We start from the raw sequence: 26,979 nt of genomic DNA, 5'->3' as shown, positions 1-26,979 counted from the left end.
CCAGTGGTTAGCGCACCCACCTGAGCTATGAGAGACTTGTGTTCATTTCCCCCTCTGCCCGATGGGGACCAGGGATTTGAATTTGGTGATCTTAGAAGAATGACCTAGCCACTGGTCTACAGGATACGCTACTGTGGAGCCTGTTGTGACTATTAGGCTATAAAGCGCACCCCTATTGTGACTTCAAATGTTAAAAAGTATGTGAAAGTTCATAAGATGTTACAATAACTATGGAAAACTGTGTATGTTATAAACAGGTGCAAGAGAATGAGACAGAGAAACTGGATTAGTCTAAACCAAAAAGGCCATGTTGATATAATCGAAGAACTGTTGAAATTATGTTTGTTAAAAACAGAAAATGTGGAGCCAGAAGTTCATAGACCAAAACTGGTGGACAAAATAATGAGGGGGGGGTGAACTATGCCACCCATTCCCCCCCTGTGGGGGTTTCCAGCTCGTCTCGTCTCATCTCATCTTGACTCATCTAAAAGACTTTCTTCCTGAGAGGAAGGCCGGTTGGTCTTGTTCTTGTTTAAAGAACTTGGTTCTCATCTGTGAGTGCTGAAAGTCAGCACATTATCATGACATCCAGTCTCCAGCCCACCAGTGTGGATATCTAATTACCAGCACCACAAAGGCATATAAGATCCTGTATTATGTTCCCTTCCCTTGAGTTCTTTTCTGCCCACTGTTTCTTTCCTCCTATCCTGTCTCATTCTCTTGGCTTGTAATTGAATCCGGAAGTCAATCATATTGCATCTATCCAAACCTGCCTGGTCTAAAGAGAAAGGATCCAACCAGATGATGGCCCAGACTAGATCGTAACTAACCAGGGTCTAAGCATCAGGTGTCCTGGTCAGCTTGTCAGTCAAAGCACCCACTAGTAACTAACCAGAGGTCCAGGGTTCCAAAAACATCAACAAAAGCCATATTTTACCCATCTTTTCTATCCCATCTCTCCTCCACCTTGTGTCTGTCTGTTTGTTAAGAATAGGGTAAGGGAATGCCATTCCCATCAGGACTGAGAGTAAAATTAACCTTTTCCTTTTTATCAAAGAAAGGTTGTTCTGAAAATAAGGAACTCTGATATTTTGACTTCATAAGGAGAGAGACTTTGATCAGGTTTGACCAAGTTTGTTTTGCATAATCACTCAACCACAGTTTTAATATGAAGGCTAGTAATAATTTCTTGTTCTTTCTCATATTTAATCAATAAACTTTCAATTTGAATGAATGCTTTTGGGTGTTTGCCATGTAATGAAGTAAAACCGAGGCTTCTATTTAAAAATAACCCTGAAACTGCCTATTAGTGTTTAATGTTGGACAGTGAAAAATTTATAAACACGGTTAGCTCTTTGGGCCTTTATGTTCAATATCCATAAAACAGGGCCTTTCAATCTCTCATGTTGATGCTGTTCCAAAATGTATAAATAAATAAAGAGCCCTTGAAGCAGGGACATGGACTTGACTTGACTTTCCCAGCTCCCAAGCTTAAACACCAGGCAATAGCATCCCCATCACCCAATGACTATTCAAGTATTTTGTCAAATTCACAACTAGTTTCAGGTTGACTGAAGCTTCATGTTTTGGCAAATAAACTATTTGTCCCCCCAAAATTGCCCAGCTCTAATAATCAATTAAATTACTAACCAATGCAACACCAATACTTAAACATTCCCTCCCTTAATTACTTAGAAGACTCAACCTATTTTATTGTTACAATAATGCACCTGAAGTATCCCCACAGCCTTTAGCTGTTGAACTTCCATCTGCATCAAAAAGCTAAAGCCTGTGGGAAGACTTTCGAGTGCATTCTTGTTACTACTGTCCCTCCAGATTTACCCAAGTGTATCTCCTAGAGATGGACAGGAATCTGACAACAAAACTTTCTGTCAGAAGATGCCTATTTGTTAAAACCAAAACTGTTTTCAGGGAAGGGGTAGTTTTGACAGAACTCCTGATTCAAACAAACTTGAAAGAAAAGTTTTAAAAATGTCAGAATGTCCCATTTTGACATTTTTTAAATGAAAACGTAATTTTCTGCTTCAAAAATACTTCTTCTTCTTTTTATTTAGAAACTTTAGTTAATCCATACAAAAATAACAGTTACAAACATAAAAAATGTCAATATCAAAATATTTTTTTGAAGTTATCAAAATGAAATGTTTCAACTAACACAATCAATTTTATTTTTATTATTATTTAGTAGTAGTAGTAGTAGTTCACAAATTTTTTGAGGTTTCAACTTTTCATTCTGTTTCAGGATGGATTTTTTTTTAAATTTCAAATAATTTTGTGGGATGGGAAAAGCATTTCCTACCCTGCTCTAGTAACTACATTAACTTTGGTGGTACTGTATTACTCCAGAATTAAACTCATATACATATGATCAGAAGCTGAACCTAAATGAGTTTCATTGCTGAAGAGAAAGAATTGAGCCAGACATATTTACAATAAATCAATTTATGTAATACTGCTGCAAAAAAAGTGAACACCATTCTCGGATGTATTAGCAAGAGTATTGTAAGCAAGACGCAAGAATTAATTATTCCATTCTACTCTGCACTGATAAGGCCTTAGCTGGAGTATTGTCTCCAATTCTGGGCACCGCATGTCAAGAAAGATGTGGACAAATTGGAGAAAGTCCAGAGGAAAGAAACAAAAATGATAAAAAGTCTAGAAAACACAGCCTGAAAGAAAAGATTGAAAAAACTGTGTTTGATTAGTCTGGAGAAGAGAAGATGGAGTGGGGACATGATAACAGTCTTCAAGTATGTAAAAAGTTGTTATAAAGAGGAGGGTGATAAATTGTTCTCCTTAATCACTGAGGACAAAACAAGAAGTAATGGCATAAATTGTAGCAAGGGAGATTTAGGTTGGACATTAGGAAAAACATCCTAACTGTAAGAGTAGTTAGGCACTGGAACAAATTATCTAGGGAGGTTGTGGACTCTCTGTCATGGTGAGGTAAGGGGGTTGAGAACAGGTTAGACAAACATGTGTCAGGGATAATCTAGAGAATACTTAATCCGGCCCCAGTGCAGGAGACTGGACTGGATGTCCTGTCAATGTCCATTCCAGGCCGACATTTCTATAATTCAAGAAAACCTTTTTCTCCCCATGATTCTCCAGAAGGCGCCCTTCACCTCCTTGTTCCTCAGACTATAGATAATGGGGTTTAGCATGGGTGTGAGGACCGTGTAGGACAGAGAGAGAAACTTGTCTGTGTCTGGTGAGTAGGAGGAATTAGGCTTCAGATACATAATGGCACCAGAGCCATAGAACAGCATCACCACCATGAGGTGCGAGGAGCAGGTGGAAAAGGACTTCGTCCTGCCCACCCGTGAGGGCATCTTCAAGATGGTGGAGATTATGCTGATGTAGGACATGAGGATTAGCACAAAGGGGAAGGAGACAAAGAACAGAGCCACCATGAAGACAGCAATTTCATTGCGGGAGGTGTCTCCACAGGCCAGCTTCAGCAGTGGAGGGATGTCACAGAAGAAATGATTTATCTCATAGGATCTGCAGAAGGGTAGGGTGAATACCACGCTGGTGTGACTGAAGGACAAGAGGAGACCAGTGAGCCAGCATCCAGCAGCCAGTCCAGTGGACACCTTCCTGTTCATAACCACAGAGTAATGCAGAGGCTTGCATATTGCAACATAGCGATCGTAGGCCATAGACACTAGGAGAAAACACTCTGACCCACCAAGGAAAAAAGAGAAATAGGTTTGCACCGCACAGCCAATGAAAGAGATGGTCTTATCTTCCGAGAGGAGGTTGGCCAACATTTTAGGGATGGTAACTGATGTGTAGCAGATCTCCAGGAAGGAGAGGTTCCTGAGGAAGAAGTACATGGGGGTGTGAAGGGCAGGGTCAGCCAATGTGAGGAGAATGATGAGGAGATTTCCAGTCACGGTGATCAAGTAGCTCAATACAAACACGGAGAATAGCAAGTTTTGCAGTCTGGGAAGGGTGGAAAATCCCAGGAGAATGAATTTGGTCTGTACTGTGTGGTTTCCTCCTGCCATTCCTTTCCCATACTCCATCCTGCAGAAAAAGGGAGGAAACAACCCCAATAGGGCAAAAGGTTAAAAAATACTGATCTGAATTCTGGTTTGGATTTTAAACATTCCAAAGTTTGAATCCTTGGTTTTGATTCAGGTTCTTCCTGACTCCCCTTTACTACTAACTAGGTAAGGAACTCTGCATTCTTTTAATTGGCCCAGATACTCAACTAGTGTGAAAGCAATTGAATGAGTCCAGACTGCCAGCTGGCTGATGTACAGCAACTGGTCATCTCTCTCATTCACTCGAAAGGAGCTACAGCCGATTTACATCAGCAGCAAATCTGGCCCCATTAACTCCAATGGAGCTATGGCTGACTTACACCAGCTGGGGATCTGACCCATTGATTCCAGTGGAGAGATGGCTGGTTTTGCACCAGGTGAGGACTTGGCTTATTGATTCCAATTTACACCGACTGAGGAGATGACCATCTGTTCCTTTTATGTCTTGTAAAGGTCCTGGGACAATTTATGCTCTGAGGATATTATAGTTATTAATATTGTATTATAATGAAATCAACACCAATAGCAATAACAATAACAATATTTAATAATAATAATAATTAATAATATCAGAGGGGTAGCCGTGTTAGTCTGAATCTGTAAAAAGCAACAGAGGGTCCTGTGGCACCTTTGAGACTAACAGAAGTACTGGGAGCATAAGCTTTCGTGGGTCAGAACCTCACTTCTTGCATCTGAAGAAGTGAGGTTCTGACCCACGAAAGCTTATGCTCCCAGTACTTCTGTTAGTCTCAAAGGTGCCACAGGACCCTCTGTTGCTTTTTAATAATTAATAATAGTAAATTGTAACCTCTCATGATAAAAGTATGTATGTGAAGACATTCAGTAATGTGAAATCAGAGGGTTAATTCTTTCCAGAATCCTACACATGGTGACATGGTATTTGGAACACCAAATAGAGGGAGAAAGAGAGAGAGAATCTTCCAAATATTCAAGGAGATGTATAAAAAATGCTGGTAAAAAAAAGTGTGGATTCCATTGGGGGTTCACTTATTTATTTATTTATTTATTTATTTATATTCTCTCCAAATAAATAAGAAATAAAATGAGCCATTTTCACTTCATTCAAAATTCTTCACCTATCCTGTTTTTCGATGGAAAAATGTTCATTTCAAATTTCCAATTTTTTCACCCCTTTTCCAATATATTTTTTCACCTTTTTTTCCAGTTAGGAATCTGAGGGAAATTGAAAATAGAGAAAGTGATAGGGAAAAATATTTTCCCTTCCATTTTAAAACTTGATTCACAACTTTCCTGTAGAGAGAAGCAAACAAAAGTAAAGTATTTTCCCTCACCTTTTCTTTCATTATTCTTTTTCCCCCCCAAGTTTATTTTCTACTGGGAAAAATTAAGTGACTAGAGAAAAGGTTGTGGTTTTTTTGTCACTTTTCATAAGTGCTTAAATTCCCCTCCTTTTTCCAGTGGAATAAAAGGTGGTGAAAGGGTAAAAATATGAATGATAGTGCAAATTTTCTCACTATTTCAAAATCAAATATTTGAAATAATAATAACTTAATATGCAGTTACCACTGAGAATATATATCAACAACTTAAGCATAAAAAACACCACAGGTATATTATAATTATCCACCCTCCCCCGCAAAAAAGAATTGCAAACCTAGGAAACTGAGATTACACTTAAAAAGATATCTTAAGGCATGGAAATTCAATTAGAGCAACCAAACAACTTTAACTCTCCAGTGTAGATGCCATGCACTAATCAGGTTCTTATTCATATCCTTATTCCTGCAAACACTTAAGTAATTGTACTTAAACTGGTTATCTGATGTATCTGGGTGCCTATCTGTACCTTTAGGTGCCTAAATATCTTTAGAAATCTGGCCCTGGTTTCCAAAGGCTGCTAATATGAATTAAACTACATAGGTAAATGTTTTCAGAATGGATGGCTTAAGTTGTTTCCAGCAGAGAATCTGTTTTTAGCAGATCTCTGCCAATGATTTCAATGAGAAAATTACTGCTTCTCACTCATACCGGATAAATAATAATAATAATTAATAATGCCATGCTATGGCCCAGCTTTTGAGCCCTGTTCTGACACCATTTATGCTTGTGATTAACTTTACATTTATGGGGCACAATCTGACAAACTATTCGGGGCAGTTGTTAGTAAATGAACTGTCATCAAAATCTGGTGTTTTCTCAAAACCAGTTTGCAAGGGCAGTTGACAGAGTTTTCATCACAAAGGATTTCGAGGAACAGAGCTCTCTGGTCATTTCTGGTACCAGAGAGAGAGAGAGAGACCAGAATTCAAACTCTGACCTTTTCAATCTGAAACCAGCCATTCAACACAATTCCATTTTCATAGAATTGTAGAACTGGAAGGGACCTCGAGAGGTCATCAAGTCCAGTCCCGTGCACTCATGGCAGGACTAAGTATTAGCTAGACCATCCCTGATGGGTGCTTCTCTAATCTGCTCTTAAAAATCTCCAATGACAGAGATTCCACAATCTCCATAGGAAATTTATTCCAGCGCTTAACTACCCTGACAGGAAGATTTTCCCTAATGTCCAACCTAAACCGCCCTTGATGCAACTTAAGCCCATTCCTTCTTGTCCTATCCTTACAGGTTAGTGAGAACAATTTATCTTCTTCCTTCTTCTAACAATGTTTTATGTACTTGAAAACTGTTATCGTGTCCCCCCGCTGTCTTCTCTTCCCCAGACTAAACAAACCCATTTTTTCAATCTTCCCTCATAGGCCATGTTTTCTAGACCTTTAATGATTTTTGTTGCTCTTCTCTGGACTTTCTCCAATTTGTCCACATCTTTCCTGAAATGTGGCACCCAGAACTGGCCACAATACTCCAGTTGAGGTCTAATCAGCGCAGAGTAGAGCAGAAGAATTACTTCTCATGTCTTGTTTACAGCCTCCTGCTAATACATCCCAGAATGATGTTTGATTTTTTTGCAACAGAGTTACACCGTTGACTCATATTTAGCTTGTGATCCACTATAACTCCAGATCCCCAGATTCCTTTCTGCAGTACTCCTTCCTAGGCAGTCATTTCCCATCTTGTATGTGTGCAACAGATTGTTCCTTCCTTTTGTGAAAACGTTGGAAAGATTTATTTTTTATTCCGGTTCTGAACACAAACTTAGAATCTTTGAACGTTGTCACATAATGGGATTGTTAAAAACACAAACACATGCTCAAAATGTGTTCTTAACTCAGGTTAGCTAACCATTATTAGTGAGCTTGATTTAAAGTAGCAGATATGGCAACTCAGCTTTTAACTTAGGTTAGCAATTCAAATCCAACCCCGGGCTCACTTATAGGCTATAACTCAAGCTCCTAATCTGAGTTAAATGCCCAGTTGCTGTGTCTTCACTGCTATTTTAAACCAAGTTAGTGATCGTGGTTTAGCCTACCTGAATTAGGAACACCCCTAATTTTGCTTTCCTGGGGTATGTCTACACTGGAGCTGGAGGAGTAATTTCCAGCTCAGGTAGACATACCCGCTGTAATGTTTACAAAGTTACATTTTGTAAATAGCATTTTAGCCATAGCTGCACAAGCAGTGAGACGAGCTACCCATCCTGAGTCCTATCCCATCTGAAAACCAAGGTATGGATTCAGGAAGTTAGTCCATCCTGCCAACCATGCAGCTGCCACTACACTGCTATTTTTTGTGCACTAGCTTGATCAAAACTAGAGCGGGTACATTTGTCCAAGTTCAAAATTTCACTTCTTGCTGCAGTATAAACACGCCAAAAAGTGCTTGCAGGATTGGAACATTCAAATGTTCCTAGAAATAGGATCACACTATTAACAAATGGTAAGAAGGCAATTAACTATAGAGTGGTACTTACTGAAATATCAGGTTATAGGCACATAGAGATTGAATGCTTTCAAATTTCACTGCAGATCCAAGATTCCAAATCTGTATCTGGAACGTCTTCATTGACTCCAAAGGGTGCATGTGTCTATCTGATAGGATGAGAGTGTTTTATTTATCTGCATTGTATCCCTTGGGAGACAGTCGCTGAAGCATTTCATATTGTGACTGATAATTGATGGAATAGGCAGCTCCGTGATTATTCTGCTTTGATGCAGTATGTGGGTGTCATCTGGTAGCAGAGCATGCATTTTAATTCATTATTAATTATTACTAATCCTCACAAGATGAATGAGAGCTAAAATTAATTAGTCTTGTGTTTGTGTGTGTGAACTCGTAGGGATGAAATAAGAAAAGCCTGCAAAAAACACTGCAAACTGAGGTCAGGTTGGAAACTTGGGGTTACTTTTCTTTGTGCATGAGCCATCTCTCATTTACACCAGATTTAAATCAGAGTAACTCAATTTGGCCATATTTTAGCCCCACTCCAACACTTTTTCAACACTCCAGCAGTGAAAGGGGTCCATTAAACCAGTTTAATCAGCCTACTGTGTATTTCCCAAGCATAGGATGAATGCCAGACCTGGGTGTAGAAGAAACTAGAGACAGCTGGCTTGGCCATGAGTTTTTTTACCCCCAATGATTCCTGGTTGTTGGAAGGGCCTCTTGACACCATAATCACGTTAGTGCAATTTAGGGAAGCCCAGAGGATACTCTAAGTGGAAACCAGGTGAATAAGACTTCAAAATGGCCTAGAGAACAGAAAGCCATAAAAGCATCTGGCAGCAGCTTGCAGCGATCTTTCCTTCCTCCCACCAAGTTACTGTGCTATGTATGGAGATAAACTAGGCCACTAACATCAGCAGATTTAGCCTAATTAAAAACCAGTGTAACTGAAAAAAGAATAAGGATCATTGTGTTCGATTGAGTTATTGAGCTGATTTACTTTGGGATGAATGAGCATAGCAACACTCCTTTTGATGTTAATTAAGCTATTCCTGATTCTCACCCAACTGAGCGTGAGAAGAATCAGGTCCACTGATTCCATTGCTGTTACTCCTGATTCACATTGGATGAGGAGAGGGAAATTAGCTCCATTGACCCCAGCAGAGTTACCTTGGTTTACAATGCAGATTGTGCTGGGGTCAGATCCTCAGCTCTACTCTGAGGAACGCAGGAAGAACACTTGCCTCACCTATTGTGGCTTGAAGCCCAGGAAAGAGTTCCAAAGCAGACAACTTTTAGGGATGTTGAGATATTGGAGTTTTGGTTTGGATCTTGTCAACTTACCAAAGGCCAGGACTACTTATATCAATAGGAGGCCAGAACAATCAGCTTCTTGAAGTATTGGGACCTTTGTATGAAATTTTCTCTTTGCTAGGAAGCAGATGGTTACCTTTTCCTTCTTTGACCATGCGGTTCTCTGGATGTATAAACATTGGTTCTAGAGAATAGTTTGGGAAAGGGAATTATGGGAGATACTTACTCTTTCTGAGACTCTGCTGTTGTTTATATTTTGTTTGGGTAGAAGGTAAAGACATATAAATCTGGACTGGATGAAATTGTCTATGATAAATCATGTATAACCTTAACTCTGCCCCCCATGTGATAGAATGTGATCCCTTATGTGATAAGGAATATGTAGCCTTAACTCTGACTTCTTAGGCAAGGCATCTGTGCAACTTTAACTCTGCACTCATGTTGCTAAAGTGATAAGCAGAGAAGAGACGGGGATCAGGGGTAATGGATATAAAACTGAATATTAAGTGTGTCTGCTGGACATGGATCCTCTGGTTCTCTAAGGCTCTCTAGGTCCCAGACCAACTCTCAAAACCGGCGCAGGCAAATTTCACCCCACAGGGTTTCCTTGAATCTGGGATGGAGTAAATATTAATGGCAAAGAGTGACCTCTGGTGGTGTGCACAATGCTCCATCTCCAGAATTAATGCATTCCCTCTTTTTGTCTCTCCAACTTATTTTTAATGTGGTTGCATCACTATCCAGCTTTCAGATCAACAGCTGTGGTGTTACACCAGATTTACAGTGCTTTCACTAATTGACTTGTGTGGCCTTACTCCAGAATTATACAAGTCTACATGAGCTCAGAAGATGGACCAGAAAGGAAGTGTGGTGCAGTGGTTATGGTGTTAGCCTGGGACTCGGAAGACATGCATTCAACTCCCTGATCTGTAACAGATTTCTCGTGTGACCATGGGCAAATAACATCGGCCCAGGTTTTGAAATCAATGGGTTTTAGGTTCCCAAGGACTTTTGAAAATCCCACTAGGCACCTAAATACCTTTAAATATTTTGACACTTGAGAAAAATTTTTAAAGGACATCAGGCCCCAATTTTTAAAAGTATTCAGGCACTGCATGTTCAGAATTGCAACACCTAACTGATTTAGGAGTCTAAGTCTCATTTTCAAAAGAGATTTAGGCACTTAGGAGACAAAATCTCATTTACAGTCAGAGGGATTTAGGCTCCTAAGTACCTTATTCCATTTTGAAAATGAGACTTAGACTCCTAAATCAGTTAGGCTGACCACAGCATCATCCATACCTTTAACAATCTTAGGGACAGATTTTCAAAGGTATTTATTTAGATACCTAAGGATGCAGATGGATGCCTACTGGGATTCACAAATGTAGCTAGGTCAATGGGAGTTAGGTGCCTAAACTGCTTAAACATTTCTGCAAGTCCCATTAGGCACCTATCTGCATACTGGGGAACCTACACACCTTTTCTAATCTGGCCATTGTACCTCATTGCTCCTGGGACGTTGCACCCCATAATGCTTTATGGGAATATGCTTATGAATGTATTTATGACTGGAATACGTTTCAAGCTACATATGCCATGTAACATATCTCTGCAAAGGTTATGATCTACTGAATATATTGATCCTATTTGTATGCATGTATCATTTTTGTATTCAAAGTTATGAATATTGGCTGTGTACTTGTTTGATTTTAAGTAGCCTTAGTAAGGCATTTGGACTGCTTCTTTAGAAAGGAATTTGCATGTTAACAATCAAGAAACACTTAATGGACAATGGATCTTGGAAGGCTCTAATCCACATAAGAAGTCTACCTAAAGACATTCAAGGTAGCATGTGAACAATGGTCGCTAGCTGTAAGTTCTGAGTCATGCATGGACATGTGACTTGCCAATGTGTCTCTAAAACTCCATCTTGGAGCTGAATTCTGGCTAGGAGAGAGGAGGGGGACCACCCGTGAGAGAAAGTCTATTTAAGCCCCTGGAAACTCCTCCATTTTGTCTTCAGATGGCTCAAGAGATAGCGCTCCACCCCCAAAGGATACCTGAAAGAAACTGGAACAAAGGACAGTAACCACAAGGGGTGTGAGTGATTTCTGGACCCAGACTAGAGGGATATTTGTCTGTAAAAGAAGCTTACTGGAACATCTCTGAGGGTGAGATTTCATCTGTAAATCATTTTCTTTCTATATTAGGCATAGACTTGCATATTTTATTTTATTTTGCTTGGTAATTCACTTTGTTCTGTCTGTTATTACTTCGAACCACTTAAATCCTACTTTTGTATTTAATAAATCACTTTTTACTTGTTAATTAACCCAGAGTATGTATTAATACCTGGGGGAGGGGGGGCAAACAGCTGTGCATATCTCTCTATCGGTGTTATAGAGGGCGAACAATTTAGGAGTTTAAAGTATAAGCTTGATACAGGGTAAAACGGATTTATTTAGGGTTTGGACCCCATTGGGAGTTGGACAGCTGAGTGTTGGAGACAAGAACATTTCTTAAGCTGTTTTCAGTTAAGCCTGCTTTTTGGGGACATTATTCAGACCTGGGTCTCTGTTTGCAGCAGACAAGCATGTCTGGCTCAAACCTGGCAGGGCACTGAAGTCCTTAGCTGCCAGGGGAAACAGGCTCAGGGGTAGTCTCAGCACATCAGATGGCAGTCCCGAAGGGGTTTCTGTGATTCAACCTGTCACAGCTCCCTTGCATCTGAAGAAGTGAGGTTCTTACCCATGAAAGCTTATGCTCCCAATACTTCTGTTAGTCTTAAAGGGGCCACAGGACCCTCTGTTGCTTTTTACAGATTCAGACTAACACGGCTACCCCTCTGATACTTAGCTCCATCTTTAAAACTTAAATTATAGCATTTTCCTACTGCACAGAGGATTTGTGAGGTTAAATCCATTAAAGATTGTGAGGTGCTCAGCTACCATGGTAATGGGCCAGATAAGGGACTAATATAGATATAAAGCCCTTAAAAGGATTGAGCTGGAGACATTTACAGTCAATCAAATTCCTTTATTCAATGGAACCTTCTTCTCCGCACCATTCTCCAGAATGCACCCTTCACCTCCTTGTTCCTCAGGCTGTAGATGATGGGGTTTAGCATGGGTGTGATGACCGTGTAGGACAGAGAGAGAAACTTGTCTGTGTCTGGTGAGTAGGAGGAATTGGGCTTCAGATACATAACACAAGCGGAGCCATAGAACACTGTCACCACCATGAGGTGTGAGGAGCAGGTGGAGAAGGACTTCCTCCTGCCCTCCCCTGAGGGAATCCTCAGGATGGTGGAAATGATGCAGACATAGGACATGAGGATCAATACGAAGGGGAAGGTGACAAAGAACAGAGCCACCATGAAGACAGCCATTTCATTGTGGGAGGTGTCTCCACAAGCCAACTTCAGCAGTGGAGGGATGTCACAGAAGAAATGATTAATCTCATGGGATCTGCAGAAGGGTAGGGTGAACACCATGCTGGTGTGACCAAAGGACATGAGGAGACCACTGAGCCAGCATCCAGCAGCCAGTCCAGTGGACACCTTCCTGTTCATAACCACGGGGTAATGCAGAGGCTTGCATATTGCAACATAGCGATCATAGGCCATGGACGCCAAGAGAAAACACTCTGACCCACCAAGGAAAAAAGAGAAATAGGTTTGCACAGCACAGCCAATGAAAGAGATGTTTTTTACCCCAGAGAACAGATTCCCAAGCATTTTGGGAACATTGACGGATGTATAGCACATCTCCAAGAAGGACAGGTTCCTTAGGAAGAAGTACATGGGGGTGTGAAGGGCTGGGTCAGCCAATGTGAGGACAATGATTAGAAGGTTTCCAGCCAAGGTAACTATGTAGGTGACCAGAAACACTGAAAAAAATAAATGCTGCAGGCTGGGAATGTCAGAAAAGCCCAGAAGAATGAATCCAGTGATTGTCGTGCTGTTTCTTCCCACTGTTTCTTGGCTATTTTTCATCCTGAAAAATAAAAGGAAACAATAAGTTGTCACAGAATACTTTCCCCCACTCTGCCATACTCCACTGTCATACAATTTCTCCAGATAATCTGAGTCTTCCTGTGAATTTTAGGAAGCTAAGAATTTTGTCTTTTTTACAATTTGCTACAACCTGTGTCTCTAATTTACTAATGCTCAGAGCTGTCCTGTGCAACACTTCTTAGAACGCGAATGAATATGTCATTAAGTTTCAATTTCTGGGTACTCTGTGCTGGATCTTAGAGAAGTTCAGTGATGGATGTTTTATGTGGCTTTTACCCATGGATCCTTCCCCGCCCCCCACTTTTGTGACTAAAATGTGTTATGAGATCCAGCAAATTTTCAAACAAGGTTAATTTGGGAGTGAGCGGGAATGTATCTCATGAATCTCTTAACCAAATAACTCCAGATTTAGAACACTATTTCTAACCTAGTCAATCCAATTTTCAAGTGGGTCTGCCTATGCATGTGGACTTTCGGCACTTTGAAAACTCACCTTTTAAACAGACAGCTCTAAGTAATGTTAACTTTGGCGCAGTCCCATAAGGCCAAAACTGTAAAAGTGACCAGTGATTTTGTGTGATTCTTCACTCTCTCACAAGCTCAATGCAAATGTAATTGCTTTGGGTCTGATTCACCACTGAGTTTCTATAGCATTATGCCCATGTAGGTCCAATGGCCCAGATTCATCTGGTGTAAATCAGTTAATGGAGCTATGTGGAGTTACACCACCCTTGAATTTCAAAGGAGCTACAATGGTCCTAAAATTGGTGTACGGGAGTACAAGTAATCAGGACCTATAGGATGTCTGAAAATCAAGGTAAGTTGTCCCAAGTTGTTCATCCAAAATTGGAGGCGCTCAATATCTGTGGTAATTTGGGTCAGGGCTCATAAAGATGGATTGCACAATGCATAGTAACTAATATATCGTAAAGAGAAATTACCACTGACCTGAATAGAAAAGGATGTGAATCAAACCCTTGATTGCAAAAAGCCCAAGATATAATGTGTTTGAAATTATTCCTAATCCATTCTGTCCCAATCTATACCTGAGTTCGTACCACCCCCATATTTGAGGTGTCTGAAATTCAAATCCAACTTAAGATCAAAATTTTGCAACTGCCCTCTATCTTCAAATGATTGAAAAAGCAGCAATTTTGTTATGGAAAATGACCTGCTAATATGCACATTCTTATTATTTTTATATGTATTTGTTAAGGACCAAATGCTTGGATTAGCTTAGAAATAGTGTTCTAAAACTGGAGTCATTTGGTTAAGGGATTCATGAGATACATTCCCGCTCACTTCCAAATTAACCTTGCTTGAAAATGCTTGGTGCTGTGCACAAATAAATTACCAATATATGAATCACTGGAGGAACAACTCAAAACAGAAACAATCCAGATGCCTACAGATCTCTGCATGGAATGATCACATTTGCAAACTCCTTACCACAGTGACATGTGCAAAGCTAAGGCAGACTTCTCAGCAAATACAGAATTGGGGATCACAAACTAGAAGTGGAAACTGGAAGGCACAAAAAAGTTTCAACACAGAGAGTAGTGATGAAAAATTGTGTGTGTGGGGGGGGGGGAGGGGGGGGGAATTGGATTGACCCAAAGGAAAACAAAAAAAAATCAATTTTTTTTCAGTGAAATGAAAAAGTCAGAAACGTTCATTTTAGGTAAAACAAAACATTTAGTTTAACCCAAAATGAAACATTTCACTTCATTTTCGAGAAGTCTTCTTTACCGTTTTAAAAGACATTCCAAATTGAAAAATCAAAATGTTTTATTTAGAAAATGTCAAAACAAAAAGTTTTCAATTTTTCAGGATTTTTTTTCAGCTACAACAATTTGCTGAATTCAATATGAATTCATGAACTGTTTTGCTTGACCTGAACACACAGTTTTTAGTGGGAAGAAGTTTCATCTAAAAAAAATTCACCCAGCTCTGGCAGTGTTTATGCAGCCAATGTGACAGATGAGAGATTGTGATGGAGAGACACTTTCATCTCCAATGCACCAAATATGAGAAAGAGCAAGAGATTCTGCAAACAATCAAGAACCATAAAAGACATCCTATCAAAAGCAAGGTGGAAAAACTGTTCCCAAACTCTGGGAGAAAGGCAGAGACAACATCATGCCACCTACCCAACGAGCCGTGGGTCCGGAGCAGATGATTATGAGAAAGGGACACAGCGTATCATACTCCAAATCAAAGCTAATATGAAGATTTTTTTCACCAGAGGAAAATTTAGATAAAAACAAAGACACTTTTATTCCAGAATAAGAATATCCACACTGGGAGTTAATCAGGAAAAACTATTCCAGAATAACCCTCTCCACACACAACTGTTTAAATCTTTATGGGAGTGGGTGAATGAATAATCCCACTGCAGGCTTCTTGTGGCAGTAAGCACTGCCCTCTGAAGTAAGGGATTGCAGGGCTTGACGCTTAAATGCTCCTAGAAGTAAGTGGCATTAAACAGTTGGAATAAGAGTATGAACTTAAAATTGGAGAGTTTTGCACTTACTGAAATTCGGGAGCGTTTCTGTACAGCCCTCATCAACTAGCTGCACCAAGGACCACTTCCTCATGCACATCTGGAACAGAGGGTGGTGATCTCTTCACACACTCCAAAGGATGCATTGCTTCATCAGGCACGATGGCAGTTTTTATTATTTATCTGCACTGTCCCCATTGGGAGCTGATCTCCTGACCATTTCGTAGTCTGAATTACTCCATGATGATGATAATGATTTGTAATGCAGTAACACCTAAGAGCTCTAATCATGGACCAAACCCCCATTGTCCTACGCACAGTATAAACACACAGCAAAAAAACAGTCACTTCCCCAAACACCTTACAACCCAAGTAATGCTTTGATTCAGTATGCAAAGGGAACTCTCCTTGCACTCAGTATGCAAGGGAACTCTCACAACAGTGCATGCGTATATTACTATATATTATTATTAATTCAAATTGTCTTTTAATCATTAACTATTACTGATTGCCACAAAATGAATGAGATCAGAACTCAGATAGTTTTCTGGGATGTGCTATTGATGAGATAAGAAAAGACCCAAAACCCCACTGCTCCTCAGTTTGGAGATTTGAAGTTTGTTTGACTTTTCTTGGGCCTTATTTAACATACTGTAGAACAGTAAATTGACTCCTTTGCTTCTGATTTACATTAGTGTAAGATGAAGGGCCCCAAGATTAGTGTCCCATTGTGCTAGGCACTGTACAGACACACTCGAACAGACACTTGCAGTCCTCATAGGCTTAAAATCTAAAGATGCAAGACAGACAAAGGTGGAGCTCCTTTCAGCTTGCTGAAAGGAGCTCCATGATTATGATAATGATTTGTAATCCAGTAGCACCTACGAGCTCCAATCATGGACCAAGCCCCCACTGTGCTAGGCACTGTATATACACACAGCAAAAAGACAGTCACTTCCCCAAAGACCTTACAACCTAAGTAATGGGTTAGTATAAGATTGTTCTTCTTTGATTCATTATGCAAGGGAACTCTCACAACAGAGCATGCATATAGTACTACATATTATTAATTCAAATTGTTACTTCAAATTGGTTTTTAATCATTAACTATTACTGATTGCCACAAAACAAATTAGATCAGAACTCAGTTAGTTTTCTGGGAAGTGCTAGCAATGAGATAAGAACAGACCCAAAATCTTATAAACATAAACTTAACCACTACTTCCAAAACAGAGGTTTATGTAAAAACTAAGCTTAAACTTACAGAAGAACATTCACCAGCAAAGAATTCTCCATGGCAGAGGGGTGGGGGCGGGATGAAATCCTCACTCGCATCACTACACACACTTTTCCTCTGTAGGGACGGAGGCCAGAGCCCACCAGCCCTGCAGCTTAGCTACCAAGAGGCAGGTTAGAGAGAAGGAGAAAAGATGAACCATAGCTGAGCTGTGCAATGGGAAAGAACAGAGTGGGAAGCTCAGTAGAGAGAGCACTACCTTGCCCTTCACCTCAGTGTGACGATAGAGGGCACTGTGCAATAGGAGGTGGTGTGGGTGACAAAACAGGGGGTGTGCTGCTCTCCCACTGGGTGCTGACCATGAAACCCAGCTATGCAGCTAGGACCGCAGTGAGGCTCAGTAGAGGGCACTCCCCCCTGCAGTCAGTGCTAGTCCCAGTGCCCCAGTGCAGTGCTAGCGCATGCTGTTCTGCAGGGACCGGGGTGGGAGATCTGAAGGGGGCACTCTCCCCTCTTTGCTACTGTTGATAGCAATGTCCTTGGATTTGGCAAAGGGATGATGAACTGCAGGATGCACCGTCTTTTGGCTGAAAAATTACATTGATGCCCTTCAGCTTGTAAGTTCTATGGCTTTGATTTTGAAAGGCGCCTAAGTGATTTGGGCTCCTAAATCCCACTGAAATTGGATGGTTGTTGGACACCTAGAGGCCTGAGGGTCTTTTAAAAATACCACCGTCAATGTCCCCTGGTACGCAAGGTTTCAAGTCTGGCCAAATCCCAGATCTGTCAACTGCCTCCTCCTTTCCCCCTCTCTCCATCTTTTCATTTGGATTCAGTCATAGAGCCACAGTATTTGAACCAAGAAGGGAACCAGATCATCTAGTCTGACCTCCCGTGTAGCACAGGCCACCAGCACCACCCAGCACCCTCACACTAACCCCAACAACCAAAATGAGACCAAAGTATCACAGCCCAGAGGAGACTAGTCTATGATGTGCCACAGACAGGGGACAGGAGAGACCGAGATGCACCAATGCCCGAGGCTATCACAATGGCAGGGAAATGGTTAAGTGAGCCACAGGATTCTCCTTCCCCTCCAGTCCCAGAACAGCTGCCATTCTGCACCCAGAGGCGGCTGCATTTTGGCGGGTGGGTGAAGCCAGCCCTGTGCACAAGGCCCTTTGAAGCACCGCAAGCTGGATTAGATTTGGACATAGCTCATCCTGTGGTGCTCCCTCTGAACTTTGCCAAATTGAGAAACATTTTGACAAGTTACAGGGTGGAGACAGGAAAAGAATAAGTGTGTGTGTCTGTGCTCAAGGTCACAAAGAGGGGCACACGAGAATTCCAAATTTCCAAATATCCAAATGTTTCAAAAACCAAAACACAACAACAGCAACACCAGCAAAGGTGGAACTCATTGCCACAGAAAGATATTGAGGCCAAGAATGTACCCCTCTGATCTCACATTACTAAATGTCTTCACATACATACTTTTACCATGACAGGTTAAAGTTTATTATTTTGATTTATATGATATTGGCTTTTTCTATGAAAAAAAAAATTATGACTAGCTCAACCCAAATTTTACATGTAACGCCAATGGGTACTTTCAAAAAGGCCAACCAAGTGATTCTTAGGAGAACAATTTTCTCTATAAGGTTCTCCACCGGTTGATATCAATGATTTTTTTTCAGTGGAAAAATATGATTTTTGGTTTATTTTCAGACATCTACTTGTGTTTTGTTTCTGTTTTCAAAACCTAGAAAAAATAATCAGTTTTTGGATGTTTCCTCTCCTGCTCATCACTGTCCTCTCCTTGCTCTTCACAGTAGGGTCTTACGCCTGTATCATAGGCACCATCCCGAAGATCCCATTGGTGGAGGACAGGTCTAAGCCTTCTCCACCTGTTCCTCTCACCTCATCATGATGGCACTCTTCTAGTGCTCTGCTAGCATTATGTACTTACAACTCATATCCAGCTACTACCTGGACTGGGACAGGTTCCTTTCCCTGTTCTACACAGTGGTAATGACCATGCTAAGCCCAATCATCTACAGTTTGAGGAACAAGGAGGTAAAAGGTAATTCTTTCCAAAATCCTACACATGGTGATATGCTATTTGGAATGCCAAATAGAGGGAGAAAGAGAGAGAGAATCTTCTAAATATTCAAGGAGCTGTATAAAAAATGCCGGTAAAAAAAAAAGTGTGGATTCCATTGGGGGGGTTCACAAATTTATTTATTTATATTTTCTCCAAATAAATAAGAAATAAAATGAGCCCTTTTCACTTCATACAAAATTCTTCACCTACCCTGTTTTTCTATGAGAAAATGTTCATTTCAAAATTCCATATTTTTCAACACTTTTCCAATATATTTTTTCACCCTTTTATTTCCTGTTAGGTATTTGGGAGAAATTGAAAATCTTCCCCCCCCCCCCATTTTAAAACTTGTTTTGCATCTTTCCTGTAGAGAGAAGCAAACAAAACTGAAGTATTTTCCCCGGGGGTGAAAGTAACTTAAAGGACTTACTGGTACGCCGGAGTCCTGAGCGGTGGCCTCTGGCTGTGGCTGGGAGCCCCAGGTCCTTTAAATTACTGTCAAGGCTGCTTCCCCACTTTGAACTTTAGGGTACAAATATGGGGGCCTGCATGAAAACATCTAAGCTAAACTACCAGCTTAGATCTGGTCCGCTGCCACCATCCCAAAGCTAATTCCCTTCCCTGGGTAGCCTTGAGAGACCTTCACCAATTCCCGGGTGAATACAGATCCAAACCCCTTGGATCTTAAAACAAGGAGATATTAAACATCCCCCGTCCTTCCTCCCATCAACTCCTGGTGGATCAAGATACAACCCCCTTGGATTTAAAAACAAGAAAAAATCAATCAGGTTCTTAAAAAGAAGGCTTTTAATTAAAGAAAAAGGTAAAAATCCTCTCTTTAAAATCAGGATGGAAAATAACTTTACAGGGTAATCAAACTTAAAGAGCTCAGAGGACCCCCCTCTAGCCTTAGGTTCAAAGTACAGCAAACAGAGATAAACACTCTAGCAAAAGGTACATTTACAAGTTGAGAAAACAAAGATAAATTAACACGCCTTGCTTGGCTGTTTACTTATAAGTTTGAAATATGAGAGACTTGTTCAGAAAGATTTAGAGAACCTGGATTGATGTCTGGTCCCTCTCAGTCCCAAGAGCGAACAACTTCCCAAACAAAGACCACAAATAAAAGCCTTCCGCCCACCAAGATTTGAAAGTATCTTGTCCCCTTATTGGTCCTTTGGGTCAGTTGCCAGCCAGGTTACCTGAGCTTCTTAACCCTTTACAGGTAAAAGGATTTAGGAGTCTCTGGCCAGGAGGGATTTTATAGTATTGTACACAGGACAGCTGTTACCCTTCCCTTTATAGTTATGATAATTACCTTGGAACTACCTGCTGCAGAGGCATCTGGGAGCCCCGGGGCGTATTAAAGGGCCCGGGGCTCCGGCTGCCGCGGAGCTCCGGACCCATTAAATCACCGCGGGAGCCCCGCTGCCGCTACCCCGGGGTGGCAGGGCTCCAGCAGGTATTTTAAGGGCCCGGGCAGGATTTAAAGGGTCCCAGTGGGGATTTAAAGGGCTCCACAGCGGCTGGAGCCCTGGGCCCTTTAAATCACCGCCACGGAAGCCGGTCCAGTCCAGCACAGCGTACTGGCTCTTGCCAGTACACTGGACCGGACCAAACCGGATCGGCTTACTTTCACCTCTGATTTTCCTTCACCTTTTCTTCCATTATTCTGTTTTTTTTCACAATTTTTTTTTCCAGTGGGAAAAACTAAGTGAATAGAGAAAAGGGTTTTTTTGTCACTTTCCATAAGTGCTTAATTTACTCTCTTTTTTCCAGTGGAATAAAAGGTGTTGAAAGGGTAAAAATATGAGTGATAGTACTGATTTTCTAACTATTTCAAAAATAAATATTTGAAATAATAATAACTTAATATGCAGTTAACACTAAGAATATATATCAGCAACTGCAATATAAAAATATCACAGCAATATTATAATTATCCACCCTCCCCCACAAAAAAAAGCATTGCAAAGCTAGGAAATTAAGATTACACTTAAAAGGAATCCAGGTATTTTAAGGCATGGAAATTGAATTAGAGCACCGAAACAACTTTAACTCTCCAGTGTAGATGCCATACACTAATCAGCTTCTTATTCATATCCTTGTTCCTGCAAACACTTAAGGAATTTTATTTACACTGGTTATCTGAGTTATTTTGGTTGCCTATCTGCACTTTTAGGTGCCTAAATACCTTTAAAAATCTCTCCCCGGTGTCCGAAGGCTGCTTATACAAGTTAAGCTATGTCAGTAAATGTTTTCAGGATGGATGCCTTAAGTTGTTTCAGACAGAGAATCTGTTTTTAGCAGATCTCTGCCAATTATTTCAATGAGAAAATTGCTAAATTGCTGCTTCTCACTCATACAAGTTAAATGATAATAACAATTATAAAAATAATTAATAATGCCATGCTCTGGCCCAGGTTTTGAGCCCAATCCTGACACCATTTATCTTGTGAGTAACTTGACATTTATGGGACGTAATCTGACAAACTAAAGCTAGTCGGGTCATTTTTTACTCAATGAAATGTCATCACAATATGGTGTTTTGTCAAAACCAATTTGCACAGGCATATCGGTGTTGACAGAGTTTGCATCAGGAAGGATTTTGAGGAACAGGGCTCTCTGGTCACTTCTGGTACAAGAGAGAAAACCAGAATCCAAAATCCCACCTTTTCAATCTGAAACCAGCCATTTCAACACAATTCCATTTTGTGAAAACGTTGGAAAGATTTTGTTTTTATTCCAATTCTGAACACAAACAACCTAGAAATCTTGAAAGTTGTCACAAAACAGAATTGTTACAAGCACAAATACATGCTCTCGAGTAACTTTTGTGTTTTATAGACTAGTTCAAGAAATATGTAACAGGCATAAGGGCACAGCTACACTGCAAAAAAAAAGCATTTTCTTAACTCAGATTAGCTAACCTTTGGTCTGGTCTATACTACCCGCCTGAATCGGCGGGTAGAAATCGACCCATCGGGGATCGATTTATCGCGTCCCGTTGGGACGCGACAATCGATCCCCGAATCGGCGCTCTAACTCCACCAGCGGAGGTGGTAGTAAGCGCCGCCAACAAAAAGCGGCAGAAGTCGATTTTGCCGCCGTCCTCACAACGGAGTAAGTCGGCTGCAATACGTCGAATTCAGCTACGCTATTCATGTAGCTGAATTTGCGTATCTTAAATCGACTCCCCGCTGTAGTGTAGATGTACCCTTTGTTGACTAACTTGGTTTAAAGTTGCAGTGCAGATATGGTAACTGGGCTTTTAACTTGGGTTAGCAATTCAAATCCAACCCCAGGCTCCCTTATAGGCTTTAACTCAAGCTCCTAACCTGAGTTAAATACCAAGTCGCTTTGTCTTCACTGCTATTTTAAACCAAGTTAGCGATCATGGTTTAGGCTAACCTGAGTTAAGAACACCCCTAATTTTCCATACCTAGGGTTATGTCTACGTTGGTCTGGAGGAGTAATTTCCAGCTCAGGTAGACATACCCACTGTAACTTTTACAAAGTTAGTATGTCGTAAATAGGACAAAGTTAGTATGTCGTAAATTTTAGCCATAGCTGCACAAACAGTGAGATGAGCTACCCATCCTGAGTCCTATCCCATCTGAAAACCAAGGTATGGATTCAGGAAGTTAGTCCATCCTGCCAACCATGCAGCTGCCACTACACTGATATATTTCATGCACTAGCTTTACCAAAGCTAGAGCCGGTACATCTGCCCAAGCTGGAAATTTCACCCCTTGCTCCAGTATAAGCACACCAAAAAATGTTTGCAGGATTGGACCCTTCAAATGTTCCTAGAGATAGGATCACACTATTAACAAATGGTAAGAAGACAATTAACTACAGAGTGGTACTTACTGAAATATCAGGTTCGAAGCACATATAGATTGAATGATGTTGAATTTCACTGCAGACCCGAGATTCCAAATCTGTATCTGGAATGTCTTCATTGACTCCAAAGGGTGCATATGTCTATCTGGCAGGATGAGAGAGTTTCATTTATCTGCATTGTTTCACTCAAGCATTTCATATTGTGACCTTTAATTGACAGAATAGGCAGTTCCATGATTATTCTGCTTTGATGCAGTATTTGGGTGTCATCTGGTAGCAGAGCATGCATTTTAATTCATTTTCAATTGTTACTGATGCTCACAAGATGAACGAGAGTTCAAATTAATTAGTCTTGTCTTTCTGTGTGTGAACTTGTAGGAATGAAATAAGAAAAGCCTTCAAAAAACACTGCAAACTGAGGTCAGGTTGGAAACTTGGGGCAGGGGGTGGGTTTTCTTTACATTTCATTGGGCATGGGTCATCTCTCTTTTACACCAGATTTAAATCAGTGCATTTTAAGTCCCACTCCAGCCCTTTTTCACCACTCCAGCAGTGCAAAAGGGCCATTAAACAAGTTTAATAATCCTGATCTGCATTCCCCCTGCAGAGGATGAATGCCAGACCCTGGTGTAGGGGAAACTAGAGACAGCTGACTTGGCCATGAGTTTTTTTACCCCCAATGATCCCTGGTTGTTGGAAGGGCCTCTTGACACCATAATCATGTTGGTGCAATTTAGGGAAGCCCAGAGGGTACTCCAAGTTGAAACAAGGCCTGAATAAGGCTTCAAATTGGCCCAGAGAACAGATAGCCATAAAAGCATCTTGCAGCCATCTTTCCTTCCTATGCACAGCACAGTATGGACACATAAGATAAACTAAGCCACTAACTTCAGCAGATTTAGTAATTAAAAACCAGTGCAACTGAAAAAAGAATCAGGGACCATTGCCTTCAGTTGACTTATTGAGTTGATTTTGACGTTAATTAAGCTATTCTTGATTCTCACCCAAGTGAGTGTGAGAAGAATCAGGTCCATTGATTCCATTGTAGTTACTCCTGATTTACACTGGGGTGGGTGAGTCCAGAATCAGATTCCTTCATTCCAATGGAGTTATTCCTGATTCACAACACAGTGAGAGCAGACTCAGGTCCATTTACTGCACTAGAGTTACTCCTGATTCACACTGGGATGAGAGGAGGGAAATTAGCTCCATTGACCCCCAATAGAGTTACCTTGGTTTACAATGCAGATTTTGCTGGGGCCAGATCCTCAGCTCCATTCTGAGGAATGCACGAAGAACACTTGCCTCACCTATTTTGGCTTGAAGCCCAGGAAAGGGTTCCAAAGCAGACAATGTGTAGGGATGTTGAGATATTAGAGTTTTGGTTTGGATCTTGGTCAACCTACCAAAGGCCAGGACTACTTAGCTCAATAGGAAGCCAGAACAATCTGTTTCTTGCAGTATTGGGACCTTTGTATGTAGCTGTAGAAGAAATGTTCTCTTTGCTAGGAAGCAGATTGTTACCTTTTCTTTCTTTGACCGTGTGCTCCTCCGGATGTATAAAAAATTGTTTCTAGAGAATAGTTTGGGAAAGGGGAATTATGGGAGATACTCTTTCTGAGATTCTGCTGTTGCTTGTTCTTTGTTTTGGTAGAAGGTAAACACATAATGTAAAGACATATAAACCTGGACTGGATGAAATTTTCTATGATACATCTTGTGTAACCTTAACTCTGCCAACTTGTGTGATACAGTGTGATCCCTTATGTGATAAGGAATATGTAGCCTTAATTCTGACTTCCTAAGCAAGGCACTCTGTGCAACTTTAACTCTGCACACAGTGATAAGTAGAGAAGAGACAGGGATCAGGGGTAATGGATATAAAACTGAATATTAAGTGTGTCTCCTGGACATATTTAAAAGTATTTAGGCATTGCTGTGCTCACAATTGCAATGCCTAACTGATTTAGGAACCTAAGTCTCATTTTCAAAAGGGATTTAGGCACTTACGAGATAAAATCTCATTTACAGTCAGAGGGATTTAGGCTCCTAAGTGCCTTATTCCCTTTTGAAAATGATATTTAGGCTCCTAAATCAGTTAGGCTGACCACAGCATCGTCTAATACCTTTAACAATCTTAGGGACAGATATTCAAAGGTATTTATTTAGGTACATAAAGATGCAGATAGATGTCTACTGGGATTTACAAATGTAACTAGGTCAATGGGAGTTAGGTGCATAAACTGTTTAAGCATTTCTGAAAGTCCAGTTAGGCACCTATCTGCATACTGATGAACCTAAACACTTTTTCTAATCTGGCCATTGTGATTCATTGCTCCATCTTTAAAACTGAAATTATAGCATTTTCCTACTGCACAGAGGCATTATGAGGTTAAATCCATTAAACATTGTGAGGTGCTCAGCTACCATGGTAATGGGTCCAGATAAGGGCCTAACATAGATATATAGCCCTAAATGTCTTTCACTTTTGACATAAAAGAATTGAGATGGAGACATTTACAGTCAATCATATTCCTTTATTCAACAGAATCTTCTTCTCCCCACCATTCTCCAGAAGGCGCCCTTCACCTCTTTGTTCCTCAGGCTGTAAATGATGGGGTTTAGCATGGGCGTGATGACAGTGTAGAAGAGAGAGAGAAACTTGTCTGTGTCTGGTGTGTAGGAAGAATTGGGCTTCAGATACATAATGCAAGCGGAGCCATAGAACAGTGTCACCACCATGAGGTGAGAGGAGCAGGTGGAGAAGGACTTCTTCCTGCCCTCCCCCGAGGGCATCCTCAGGATGGTGGAAATGATGCAGACATAGGACATGAGAATCAGCATGAAGGGGAAGGTGACAAAGAACAGAGCCACCATGAAGACAGTCATTTCGTTGCGGGAGGTGTCCCCACAAGCCAGCTTCAGCAGTGGAGGGATGTCACAGAAGAAATGATTAATCTCATGGGATCTGCAGAAGGGTAGGGTGAACACCATGCTGGTGTGACCGAAGGACATGAGGAGACCACTGAGCCAGGAACCAGCAGCCAGTCCAGTGGACACCTTCCTGTTCATAACCACTGGGTAATGCAGAGGCTTGAATATTGCGGCATAGCGATCGTAGGCCATGGACGCCAGGAGAAAACACTCTGATCCACCCAGGAAAAAGGTGAAATAGGTTTGCACAGCACAGCCAATGAAAGAGATGATTTTATCCCCAGAGAGCAGATTCCAAAGCATCTTGGGGACATTGACTGATGTGTAGCACATCCCCAAGAAGGACAGGTTCCTGAGGAAGAAGTACATGGGGGTATGAAGGGCTGGGTCAGCCAATGTGAGGACAATGATTAGAAGGTTTCCAGCCAAGGTGACTATGTAGGTCACCAGAAACACTGAAAAAAAATAAATGCTTCAGGCTGGGAATGTCAGAAAAGCCCAGGAGAAAGAAGCCAGTGATTGTCGTGTTGTTTCTTCCCACTGTTTCTTGGCTAGTTTTCATTCTGAAGAAGAAAAGGAAAGAATAGGTTTTCACAGAATACTTTCCCCCTCTCCACCATACTCTACTGCCATACAATTTCTCCAGATAATCTGAGTCTTCCTGTGAATTTTAGGAAGCTAAGAATTTTGTCTTTTTACAATTTGCTGCAACCTGTGTTATACCAATGGAATAAAAACCAGCAGGATCTTATTAAAGGGGAGAAGGCAAAATGCCATATTTATTGTGAATACAAAAAGAATCAGAATAAGCAATCAGTTATAGCTATAACATTTCATTCTCTTACACATTCATTTATACAAAGTTCTGCAAGGTAGTTATAGTTACCAGCCTGCAGCTTGCTCATGCCACATCGCTGGCCAGGTAGCCTGAACACGAGGATGGACCCAAATCTTATCAGGTGCGCACCCGATCCTCCTGGAGGCAGAACCTGATTCAAAGTTCTCAGTCTCTAGGTTCTGTTTTTATAGGAATTTCTCCCTATACCAGTCTATGGAATCTGCTTCATCATGCTGCTTTTACGTTTGAAGTGATAATCAATCACTGTTATTTTTGAAGTGATGTTTAAT

General features: G+C 40.9%; 1 protein-coding gene and 2 pseudogenes across 1 annotated transcript; all 3 read right to left on the bottom strand.

The window, feature by feature from the left end:
- Window positions 1-3,098: 3,098 nt before the first annotated feature.
- Window positions 3,099-4,052, bottom strand: LOC128847194 (olfactory receptor 10A2-like). The gene has a single exon (XM_054046555.1). The coding sequence runs from the start codon at window positions 4,050-4,052 to the stop codon at window positions 3,099-3,101; it is 954 nt and encodes a 317-aa protein (XP_053902530.1).
- Window positions 4,053-12,252: 8,200 nt separating this feature from the next.
- LOC128847193 (olfactory receptor 5V1-like) lies at window positions 12,253-13,277 on the bottom strand (annotated as a pseudogene).
- A 12,181-nt stretch (window positions 13,278-25,458) lies between these two features.
- Window positions 25,459-26,449, bottom strand: LOC128848010 (olfactory receptor 10A7-like; annotated as a pseudogene).
- Between the last annotated feature and the right edge of the window lie 530 nt (window positions 26,450-26,979).

This window comes from Malaclemys terrapin, chromosome 13 (assembly GCF_027887155.1).
Source record: "Malaclemys terrapin pileata isolate rMalTer1 chromosome 13, rMalTer1.hap1, whole genome shotgun sequence".
Classification (NCBI taxonomy): Eukaryota; Metazoa; Chordata; order Testudines; family Emydidae; genus Malaclemys; species Malaclemys terrapin.
Note: the sequence above shows the minus strand (reverse complement) of the source record. Positions and strands in the feature narration are given on the sequence as shown.